Source organism: Zalophus californianus, chromosome 9 (genome assembly GCF_009762305.2).
Source record: "Zalophus californianus isolate mZalCal1 chromosome 9, mZalCal1.pri.v2, whole genome shotgun sequence".
NCBI classification, from domain to species: domain Eukaryota; kingdom Metazoa; phylum Chordata; class Mammalia; order Carnivora; family Otariidae; genus Zalophus; species Zalophus californianus.
Genome location: NC_045603.1, coordinates 50,722,186 through 50,734,844, shown reverse-complemented (window position 1 = coordinate 50,734,844; position 12,659 = coordinate 50,722,186). Strand labels below are relative to the sequence as shown.

The 12,659-nt window shown below is 34.9% G+C and overlaps 1 protein-coding gene across 2 annotated transcripts in view; it reads left to right on the top strand.

Annotated features, from left to right (window-relative positions):
• Positions 1-12,659, top strand: part of MSRB3 (methionine sulfoxide reductase B3) — a 165,469-nt gene that overhangs the window by 26,581 nt on the left and 126,229 nt on the right. For both annotated transcript variants that reach the window (XM_027594869.2, XM_027594867.2), the window contains exon 2: positions 3,439-3,565. In XM_027594869.2, coding sequence (XP_027450670.1) covers positions 3,490-3,565 — 76 coding nt within the window. In that variant the 5' untranslated portion in view covers positions 3,439-3,489. The remainder of the gene's footprint in view (positions 1-3,438; positions 3,566-12,659) is intronic.

Sequence of the window (12,659 nt, the reverse complement as noted above, 5' to 3'; positions counted from 1 at the left end):
CAAATAATCTTCTTGAATTAATTGAATCCTTATTAAATGTTTGTTATCAGTCACTTTATCTAGTAGGGAAACAAAGAGTCAGAGTATTTAGAGTGAGTTGGTCCAGCCTCAGGCTCTTCATTGCCAGTTGTGTCATGGTCCAGAGCACTGGTCCTGGAGCTCGATGGCCTTTGTTCAAATCTATTAAATCCACTTCAGCAACTCTTGAGAGCTGGTGCTCCGTCCGGATCCCCCAGGGAGGGAGGAGAGCCTCGCTGGGTGTGACCCAAGGTTTTTCTTCAGCATATTCTATTATCTTGGTGCTCAGAGCATATGTCAAGTGAATTCTGTGTTTCTGGCAGGTTATTATGCACTGAACTAGTGTGGTAAAATAAAAACTATAATAAAGCTGTACCAGACTCTTAAACAAACAAATCTATTAATTATCATTCAGTCCAGTTACGTAAGGGCCCTGGTCCTCAGTGGCTCTAGGATTTTAGTCAAATTACTTAACCTGGCTATGCCTCAGTCTTTACATCTAAAAATGGAAAATGATAGTATGCATCTCATAAGGCCTCCAGGCTTTAAAGAGCTAATAAACTGAAGTATTTAGGATAGTCCCTGCCACATGCTAAGGCTTTCATCAACAGTTATCCTTAGGATATCTTTATCCTACCATTTTTGTTAGGGTGATAATTTACTGTGGAAACACATCAAAGAGTAGTAAGTTTTGTGGCCTAAAAAAGATTCTGTCTTTGGAGACTCTAAATAGGATTGAGTGTAAATGGACTGTTAGAAATATCTAATTCATATAATTTTAAAATATAGCAAATATTTGTACATGTAAATAATAATAATAGCTAATATTTGCTGAGCATATACTATGTGCAAGGAGTTGTTCCAAGTACTTTTTACCAATTCATTTATTTTAGAGTTGAGGGAACTGAGGCACTGAGGGGGTAAGCAGTTTGTCCAAGGTAACACAACTAGTTAGGGGCAGGGCCAGGGTTACCACCCAGGGCATCTGACCCCAGAGCTCACACACATCCACTGTGATAGCCCATCTTTTGTGCAAATATGTTCTGTATTTTAGATCACTTTGTCAAAATGTTTAATTTCATTTATCGCAAATGGAAGTGGAAAACATTAAAAATTGTGTTAAATCATTTCAGCATAAAGATATTTCTTTTTCTATTCTAGAGAAGTGTTGCTCTTGGCTTCACATGTTAGAGTCATATTAATAACTGTGATTCTTTTGTTCCACTGATGGATAAGATTATGTGTTGGATTTCACCAAGGTGTCCAGATGCATGCGTCCATTTTTTAGAACTGTTTTTCACTTTACATTTTAGTGACATATTTTCAGAGTAGTGTGTAAGTAATGTCACTTTACATGCATTTTGCAAAACTAGCTGCTTTTTCTGCTATCATTAGGATTAAGACATTAAAAAAATTAGGGCTATATCAAATCCTAGCCTGTGAAATGTGTGCTTTGCAGGATTTTAAAATAGAGACCATTGTGATGAATCATGCTTTTTGCATTCTTCAGTGTAAAAAGACTAGACTGCTCTAAAATTACCGATCATTTTAGTTGCTGCACTTTCTTGGTGCTAAGTAACAGTTTATGGGTTCTCTTTTAAAGAAAACTGGGCAAAACTAATTTGCCACTAGATGGAGCCCTGGCTATTTGGGTAGAAATAAATGCAAGAGCCTGGACATTAAATCACACTAGTCATATCACGCTGGAGGGCCCCTGGTATTTGAGGCCCTCAGCTTTTAATTGTAGAATGCATCTTTGTTCTTTGCCTGACCTGCAGAGTGACATCACTCCCTTTCTTCCTGTGTGCTGGCTTTGACACAAGCCAGATGGCTGAGGCCATCGGTAGGCGCGCAGGCCGCCTGGTACAGCAGTTGATGAAACAGAATAGGAAGACGTTTTATGGTCAGCTGTGGGAGCACAATGAGGCTGCAGCTTTGCTAAGTAATTACATTTATCGTGCACACTTTATTCCTCTCAGAGAAGGTCACCAGGAAAAAAAATACATTTTTATTTATAGTGTTGTTAGGTATAGACCTTTGATCTTTTATTAGTCAGTAGTCTGCTCCAAAGGAATGCTCTTTTCCCTGCTCTGCAGTCACTCGTGAAAATGACATGTTTATTTATGTTTAATGGTTCTTTTCAGCTGTGCATTGTGATAGTTACCTTCCCTCTTCCTCCCTTTTGTTTCTAGTTGGTAACACAAAAATGTTTTAGTTTTGTAGTGAGTTTAGTTTGGAGAAGTCAGAGTTCAGGTATGTTAATATAAGCAGATTTCTGTCAGATGTACTCCAGAGTGATTTGGTAAAATATATTACTGTTTATTATGTGTTTGTTCTTTAAGGATGTCAGAAGAGACCAGGAACAGACTTTTATTCTGGGGGGATGAGGGCCAGGAAATGAATAAGACATTCATTTTACATCCATTTTTGGACATGTAGTGATTAAGGTTCACTTATAATGCCAATTTAAAATAAATTATTTAAAGTATTAGCCTAGTTTTTTCCATCTTCATTTGAAGTTAATCTTTAGCAATTGAAAGATTGTACAAAACTTTAAGAAAATCCTAACTGAACTTTTCTCTGAAGTTTAACACACATAATTTTGAGATTCTTCCATGTAGATTCATTTCCAAAACCTTTAAAAATATTTTTACCCTTTTTAAAGTTAAGTTTTAAAATTATTCACAGAATTGACCTTGAAATTATAAATGATAAAATTGAATTAAAATTCATATTTGCTATGCTTTGCTCAAACTTAACACTTTCTAAAGTGAAGTCTCCTAGTTGTCTGTAGGTTACTTGGTTCTCTATTAAAAAGAAAAAAACTAACAAAAGGCATCTCTTAATCTTCCAATATTTTATAGTCTTCTCCAGGGAGGGAGATTTACAAATAATTGCTGGAAGGAGGCAGCATGGTGTAAGGAAAGAACATGGCTTTGCAGTGAGATTTAACAGGGTTTTCTAATCCTTTTTCCACTGGTTATTTGCTTTGTGCCCTTGGACCTTTGAGCCTCCATTCCTCACATATTATTGGGGGATAAAACCTACCTCATAGGTTTATTGTAAGAATTAAATGATACAATGTGTATATTGGGCCCCAGACAGTTCCTGTCACATGGTACGAACTCACTCCATAAATGCTAATTCTTTTCAAATGTTTTAAACTTCGTCTCTTTTCTGACCTCTTGCAAAGTGTGTTCACAGATTACACTTTTATATCATGTGTATTTTATTCATAAGATATAAATAAGTCTGGGTTGAAAGTAAGCTCACCATCTAAAAAATAGGCATTTGCAATTTATTACCACTGTGTGTATGGGTTCAGTTCCAGATAAAACTGTAACCATCAATTGTGCAATGAATGTGTTTAACATTTGTGATGTTTTAATTTGTTTTTGTTTTCTTTTTTCTCCTACTCAGCTCTTGCCCCTGTTCTTTGCCTCTCGTTCTGTTGGTGAAGATATCACAGTGATGTCTGCATTCAACCTGCTGCATTTGGTGACAAAGAGCCAGCCAGTAGCCCTGCGAGCCTGTGGGCTTCCCTCAGGTTGCTGCTTCTTGTCCTGTACATAGTGAGGGCACTGGTCTGGGGGGTGTTTCTGCTGCAGGAAATGATACACCAGAATGCTTTGCTAAATTCCGTTTTCTTTCACTTGGGCCCTAATTTGAAGACGGAAATCGGTTATAAATCACCACTCTACTTTGAATAACATTCATTTCCACAGTCCTTATAACCCTTGGAAACATTGTCCAGTTTCTTTGCTCAGTCTGTAATTGTCATTAATATTTCATGATATCTTCTTGTTCTTTAATGCACACTACACATCTGAAAATCATAATGTTCATAAGAGGCTGGCAGTCTTCATAAGAAACTGCCCCAAATCACACAAACAGGATATTCATCTTGTTCAGGATAATGAAAATGCTTTTCATTCCACATGTGGCCATTACTTTGGGAAAGGAAAAATGAAAATGAACAACTTTAGTATAATAAAGTTACTTATTTATTATAGTTAAAAAGAAATGATGAAATAAACAAAATCGTGTCAACTGGTTCTTAATTTAGAACCACTATATTTTAAAAAATGTGATTCTATGGATGTACACAAGTGAAGCATGAAAGTCCAAAATTTCAGTATGTGACTATAGTGTAAAGTTAATATTTTAATTTTATTATGAAAATCACAATGGTCAGATATTTTCTGTGAACATTATTTTCAATATTATTTATATTTTCCATTAATGTATATGTCTCTATTACTATATTGTATAGAGAATTTAATTCCAGCTCATTAAACATTCATTGAATATTAACTATGTGTGCCAGGCATCGTGTGAAGCAGTGAGGCTACAATGATGAACAAGATCAGGCTGATTTCTTTCACTAGCAAAAGGTGGAAGTGGCATCGTGTGAGGACCGTTGAACCTTATGGTGACAGGACTAAGTAAGTGGTGTTTGTACCTGGGGTGTTAGGGGAATTAAGAGAAGGATGGCCCTAGCCCTTGGGTTAGGAGCAAAATTTTTCTAAAGGAGGAAAGGTCTCTGAGGTTTAAAGGAGGACTGTATGGGGGATATAGTTTTTAAGCTGAACCTCAACCTATGAACATCAGTTAGCCGAGGAGTGGGAAGGACAATTCTAGGCTTTGGAGTAGCAGGGGCAAGACATGAAGGCCTGAAAGAGCAAGGTGTGTTCGGCGAGAGGCAGGTTATTGAATACGGAGAGCGTGGGTGGGCCGGGGCAAGTGCAAGAGGCGAGGCAGGAAGGTAGCCCAATCATGGAAGGCCTTGTATGATGTTTTAAGGAACTTAAGTCTTAGGGAAGGGAAGCAGGGGAAATAACATGACTTGATTTGCATTTTGTAGGGATTATTGAGTTAGTATGGTGGAAGGTCAGTGCTGGTTCCAGATGTTTCTATGAGAAGGCTGAGGTGGCAGCTTGATTCGAAGGGTAGCTAAGACCTTTGTCTTGAAGCGGTATTTGAGTAGTAAACGTCTGTTTGTTTGTTTTAAATAGATTTTGTATCTATTTGTGATGACTTGAGAGGCTAATGAAGCTTAATGCATGACTCTTTCAGTTCTTTTGCCTCCCTGAGCCAGCCATGCCCCTGCAGTGCCCCCGCAGAGAACACTGGAGGAGTTTGAGGCTGGAGGGACTCATGAGATCCTGAGTCTTAGCAGTGGTAATTACAGTAGGTTTGGAAAGAAGGGGGATGGGGGCAACTGGGTGGCTCAGTCAGTTAAGTACCTGACTCTTGATTTCAGATCAAGTCATGATCTCAGGGTCTTGAGACTGAGCCCTGTGTCGGGCTCTGCGCTGAGTGGGGAGTCTGCTTGGGACTCTCTCTTTCCCTCTCCTTGTGCCCCTCCCCTGCTCTCGCGCTCTCTCAAAAACAAATAAACAAAACAAAACAAAAAAAGAAGGAAGATGGATTTGAGAGATTTTTAGGTTGTAGAACTGACAAGATTTACCTGCTGAATTGTATATGAGCTTGAGGGAGAACATCAATCAATGTAGTCCCTGTATCATGTGGAACTTTTTCCGAAGTATATACTATATATGACAATGGGAGTATGAAAGTTATATAGTTTATACATAACCATGTTTTCCACTGAAAAAAGCCCCAAAGTGTGAGAATACCAGTAGTGTTCTGTAACATGAATTTTCTATACACAGAGGAGCCTAAGTATTTACAGAGACACCTTATTAATAAATAAATAAATTAATGGTGTATTCTTCAAGATATTAGAATCATGGAATTGAAGCATTTCATAATGAAATTGTTTAATTGAGATATAAGTATCTTTAAATTTTGGTATCAAAATGATTCAAAGATAAATTCAACAAAGCTGATAATTCCTAAGCAGTAGCCATTACTGCATAGTGCTTAAAAATACAGATTCTGGGGTTTGACTGAATTTGAAGTCTGGTTTTGCTACTTAATTAGCTGTTAGCTTCGCTTCCTTGTTTGTAATATGGGAGTTAATAATAATAGTCAACTGAAATGTGGCTGTGGGGGTGAAATAGCTTAGGATGTGTAAAGTGCATAGAACAATGGCTGAGATTTAGTAAGCACCATATATAAATGTTCACTGAGTTCACTATAGATCTTCCTTCCTTCCTTCCTTCCTTCCTTCCTTCCTTCCTTCCTTCCTTCCTTCTTTCCTTCCTTCCTTCCTTCCTTCCTTCCTTCCTTCCTTCCTTCCTTCCTTCCTTCCTTCCTTCCTTCCTTCCTTCCTTTCTTCCTTTCTTCTATCTATCATCTATCATCTTTGTATTTTCCTAGTACAATAGACTTTTAAGGAACATATAAATATGTCCTTTCATTTAACTATTTTCACTTTAATAGGAACCACAAATGCACTTTCTGTTTGAGAAATAATCATCTCAATCTGTTGTTTTTATCTCTTCCTTTTACTTATACATCCTGCCGAACCAGAATTCAAGTCCTATAAATATACATGTTTTTTTTATTCTAACTATCCAGTACTGATGGAAGCCAAAGTGTCTGTCTTTCTGGATTGCAAATCCATTTTAATTTGATGAATAGATGAATTGGCTAGAATAGTATTCCATAATGCCTTAGTCATTAAAGCACCACTTACTTTTTAAAGCGTTATGAAAGTCAGTCTTTCCAGCATTTACATACTCTATGACTTGAGTATTAGTAAAATCACTACCATCCATTTATCTAAGAGAATTGTATTCTTAGAAATACAGGAATGTTGAAGAAATTAAGTTCAACAGTAATGAAACAAACTATATTTTGAAAAATAAAAGTGAAGTTGAAGTGGGAATGTTAGTCCCTATTACTTCGTATAAGTAGGAGGGAAGAGGTCAAAATTGGAGATACAGGAAATTAAGGTGAAAGTCTGGAGTCTTGCTTTAATTTACCGTTCCCTGGTCAAAACCCATTACAGCAAAAAAATCTCTGTAAATCAAAAAGATTTCTGCTCCCTTAGCCAGTACCCTACTAATTTCAGGTATTATTCAATACAAAATAATTCCAGAACTAAAAAATAATTGAAACAGGCTCTTAAAATTGATTATAACTGGATTGACCTGAATGGAGGCCATATCCCAAAAGAGTGACCTATCATTTTTCAGCTTTGACTTCCTTTACTTATTTTTAAATAAAGCATAATTTTAATTTAGAGCTTATTAAGTGCACCTGAGTTATGGTTCACTCATGTTTGTAATTAAAGGTAATTTCTTTCTCCCTCAGAATTTTTTCTTAATTTCCTATAACAGTTTCATTTTGTATTAAAAGAGTGCTGGGGTAGGAGTCAGAAAACCAACCACAGCCCTATCATTAACTTGTGTGACCATGAACATGACTGTAAACCTCTTCAGATCTCACTCTTTATCTTAAAACGAAGAATTCAAATTAGATCATCTATTCAGTTCTGAGATTCTGTGATTTTATTAACTGTTGTTTTTACTTTTGGCTCTGGCTTAGTTAAATCTGGAAACTCAGTACTAACTAATGGCTGGGAATTTATAGAAAAATCTGCTAGGTTGTGGTGGGAGGACAGAAATCTTTTCCACGTTTGAACATTAGAATTCCTTACCACTATATCAAGACTGAAGCATTATCTGAGGAGGGGTTAGGAAGCACAATTTTATACATAGTTTCAGTGCTTGATAAAAATTAAGTCTAATTGTAGCTTAGACTAGATAGCATGGTAGCTTTCAGCCAAGTGAGAGTATTTGTCTAAATAGTACTAATTACAGTGATAAATTATACTTTTCTCTAACATCGTACGCATAATATGTGGTTGTTACTTGACTTCATTGGCGTATTTAACAATCACCATGAATTGAAGAGCCACACGGCGGTTATGTAGTTCGTAAAAATATCATAAATATTCTAATGTAGAAATTAGAAGTCTTAAAGAGAGATATTTTGCAAATGGTGTTTGCAAGTCATAGAATATCATCTGTATAACTAGAACTCTCCAGAGCTTAGCACAATGCCTGGCACTTAATAAATATTTGTTAAATGAATGAATAAACATTTGGAAAGTTTACATGTAGGTGAAGTGATAGCTATAACAGAATACACATTTATTTGAGACTCTTTTACATGGGAAGATTAAAAGTAAATTTCATGGTTTGGTTGCCTTTTGAATATATTATGAAAAACTGTTTCTTTTCTCTTTTCTCACTTTGTTGCATTTAATACAATACAGTTGATATAGTAGGTATAAAACACATTGTAGCTAAACAAAGAGCAAAAAAAGTGGTAACATGGATTCATTGTGTATTATCCATACATGCTTTTACTTTTTCTCTCAAACAGTTTGAGTTTTAGTGGTAGATAAACTGTCTGAGGAAGGGAATAAGTACATATTATGCTTATTATGAGAATTAAGAATTCCGGCTCTTTTGATCACTTTTCTCTGGAGCAAGTTAATGTTGTTTGTTATGCTTTAAATTTTCCATTTGTAGAGAGGAACTACAGCAGACATGCACCAAAGCAACATGCATAAGTAAGAATACTATCCAAGTTAGAGCTGGCAACAGCTCATTAATGGCATCCGATGTTATGTTTATTTACCCTTTTTAAAAAAAGACTTGAGGTCATCAGTATGCTTGCTGTTCATCTACTGCATAGATTGGCTTTCTATGCCAGTTTTATTTTTTAACCTTTTAGGGTTATGAAAAGATGAATCATCTCCATGATTCTTTGATAAAAGTTATGACTCTCCTCCCCCAGAAAGTACATCTGTGAACCTACACACAATTTTTCATATAATTTCATTTTTTTTTGTTAGATATTCTGAAATCCTTAAGGGAGGGTTCTTTGACCACAGGTTTAGAACCTGTGTTCTAAACAATATACATGATACCAACATAAAAACTGATTAGAACATGGTATATCTGATTTCTTTATTGATACCACCAATGGAATTCTCTCCCACGTGTTTAGATTAACGCCCGCCATTTTTCAGTTTCACCATTGTCTTACATGCTCATCTTACCTAACTTCTTTGATTATATTAAAAATGCTTTAGGGGAGATTTTTTTTTAAAGAAACATAATATTTAAAAAATAGACATACAAATTCCAACTCACATAATTCACAAAATAATTTGTAATTAATTGATTGAATTGTACCCACTTTTTCCGGTAGATGGCACTAGATTTGCGTTCTTTCACAGCATGCAAGTGTACTGATATCATTAGCACATAGGTGCATTGTGAAAACTTAAACAAAAGTATGTAAAGAACATCCAGTTAAGAACATATGGATTTACAAACCACAAGTTTTTCTGCTTATATTATGTTCAAACAATATTTGTAGAGTGCAAAACCTTTTTCCATTTTCAATAGGATTCCAAGTCCCTTATGCTTGGACATCTCATCGAAATTGTCTTTCATGTGTAGACTTTCTATAAACTAAAACAAGTTTTCATAAATTAACTTATCTTAAATCCAAATAGCTGATTTAACAGTAATTTATAGCATTATATGCAACTAAATTTTCTTCAGCAGACCACCCAAGAATGAAAGAAAATTTCACATTTTGTTTTGCTGTGTTTCAAATTTTTATAGAATCTTGAAAATGTTATTAGTTTAACATGTTGATTGTTATGCATGAATTAAGATATTTTTAGAAACTAAGAAAAATTATATTTAAAATGTTGATTAATGAGTACTCTGATGCAGCTATATTTTTTCTAAAACAAAATGTTTAGTAGCGCTATGATATAATAAAGTTTTAATGTTAATGTTGAAAACTTGCTGTATGACATCTAATTACCTACCATATGAGTTTTAAAAATTATTTGTGCACAAGGCTAAATTATTATAGAACAATACATCTGTATGAATAAGGTGTTGGGCATATGGTTTGTTAAATGTGGATTTTGTTAATTTTTTATTAAGTATGGAATAAATTCTTCATATATACATTAATAATTATAAAATATGTAGCAACACCTAGTAGCAACAGAGATAAAAATGGGCATGAACAAAAGATAAAACAAATTTTAGTCTGAGAAACTCACTGGTCAACTAACTAACAGTGACTGTAAAGAATATAAAACGTATTATGAGTTCTGAAAACAAATGATAATACTGCAGGGTTAGATTATCTAGACAATATGGACTTCTGAGGAATCTTATAAGTAGAGTTATTAGATGTTTATCTATCTAAACATGCTCACAAGAATGTTACCTGTCAGATCATATAGAAGGATTTATTCAAACAAGCCTGAGCCACCTTTTGCTCTCAATGAACATGTTTAATGAAGAAATGAGGCCTGTATGGCAGTTCACAAAGACTCACTAATATTGAGGCCAGATACTTGATGAATTGTCATTGTCAGTCTTTTCCAGTTTGTAGCTTCATCCTAAACATTTTGTTTAGAGGTTAAATTTCTCATTGCTGCTTTTGCTAGATACATTTTAATTTAAAATGCTTTAAAAAAGATTTTACTGAGATGCAATGGCAAATTATTTCTAATTACTTTCTGTGCCTTTGCATTTAAAATCAACCATTTATTTAAAAATTTAAAATTTCCATTCATTTATTTCAATTCCCTATTTTTTTCTTTTTTTACATTTAGTATACTTGCACTTGTATTAGCCACTTAAAATGTATGTCATAAAAAATATACTAGGGAATGACAAAGATATCAGTTATTTAGGTGATTTATAAGAGCTATACATTTATAGAATTTAAATTTATTCAACTACTATGATAAGCATTTCCTTCAACACTAGATATATTTATCATATTCAGCCACATAATTGCAAGTAAAGAATGGAGTGCTAATTTAAATCATTAGATTATTTGAATTTTAAGTAAGCAAAGAAAATCCAAAATTCTATAGCTATAGTTTTCAAGATTTTGTTTTGTTGTAGAAGTGCATTTTGACCACAGAATGAGACAGCTTTCGTGTTATGTTCCATTTTGATTAATATTTTAATAGTTCTTGTTCAAATTTAGGTAACATTGTTTCAGAGCTTACTGTCCTATTAGTGGTATTGATGAAGAAACAGATTGGAAGCTTAGTCTGTATTTACTAGCTTGTTTCTACTACCAACTTGCTTTCTGGCCCAATGAATCTGTTTTATGCCTTTTATTCCTGTTCTTCATCTGTAAACTAAGAATGACATAACAATCTTGTCGAATCTTTCACAGTTAGATATAACCCTCAGGTATTAACATTATCTCACATTTCCCAGAAATTTATTCTGTGCCACTTTAAGGGGGAATAAGCTGGAAAAATTATAAAAGGAGGGCGTGGGACATTAAATATGTCTGGGAAAGGTGATGGGTTTGATTGGCCAAAATCTATTTCTAATGTAGGAAAATCCTTGGTTCCTGCAAAGTAAGCTCCAAAAAGGCAGTTTTTTTTTTTTTTTTTTTGCCTCTTGAGTTCACTACTACATCTCAGCAACTAGAATTTTGTCTGTCACATAATAGGTGTTCAGTAAATATTTGTGGAATGAATGAATGGGTGTAAATAAATAGCATCCTCTTATGTATCAATATAATGCCACATTGTAAATAATGTGGCCATTGTTTTTAAGGAATGTATATCCTGGTGAGAAAGATGGCCACTTTGGGACTGAGTCGTTTTGTTATCTATAAGATGAAGTTATATACTTGACAGTTTTATGATTCTACGTAAACACTTCCTCCTTTGCTTCCCTATGGTGGGAGGGAGTAAAAGAAGTGAGAAGCACTGTGCTTCTTTCTGCACAGAATGGCAGACTGGTTCTTGGAATAGGATCTGAAGCAATGACAGTTCTTCTGAAGGATATTGAAGGAATGTGTAGATGTAATTAGCAGGAAGTGATAGGGGTGGGGGATGGCGGCATGGGGGTGGGAATGGACCGTGAGCACATGGGTTAGTAAAAGATAGGCATGTTAAAGCACAACAAAGCATGAGTTCAAGAAAGAAATGTAATGAATGAATAAATTAAAGTAGGAACGCGGCAGACAAGAGAGCCTGGCTCTCATTAACCAGGTGTGTGACCATGTCAAGTAACTTTGTTAGGCCTTGGTTTACTCATGAGAGCTTTGGACTAGAAGTTCCTCATTTCCCAAATTATAATCTGAGGAACACTAATTAATACCCTGTAAAACTGATCCCATTGTCAAATTGAAAAACTGCATACTACCATATTTTATAAGTTCTGTTTTTACATTTTATCATCTTGGTAATGAGGACACAGTTTAAACCATTGTGTGAGAAAATGTGTCATTGGCAGCTCTTTTTACTTTTCTAGTGGAGCATAAAATAATCGTGTGTCAAAATACCACATTTAGTAATGCACATCAATATTAAGAAAATCTCTGAGAAGATCTTCATTAAAAAAACCCATGTAACCTTGATTTTTCCAATATGGTTTGACTGTGGAAATTTATTCTTGCCAACCCTCTACCCGCCCCCGCCCCCCACCCCCCCAAGAACAACCTGTTAGCATTTTTTGTTTTTTAGAGCCAGTGTTTTATAGATAACATTTTGGGGAATGCTGGATTAGGTAATCTCTCAGTCTTAAATCCAGAGATTTAATGGAATACTAGCCTATAATAGAAGATTTGAGTGTGCAACTCAAGAGACGATTCAGAATAGTAATAAAAGAAAAAATCTATCATCAATTATTCTTTTTTTTAATTTCACT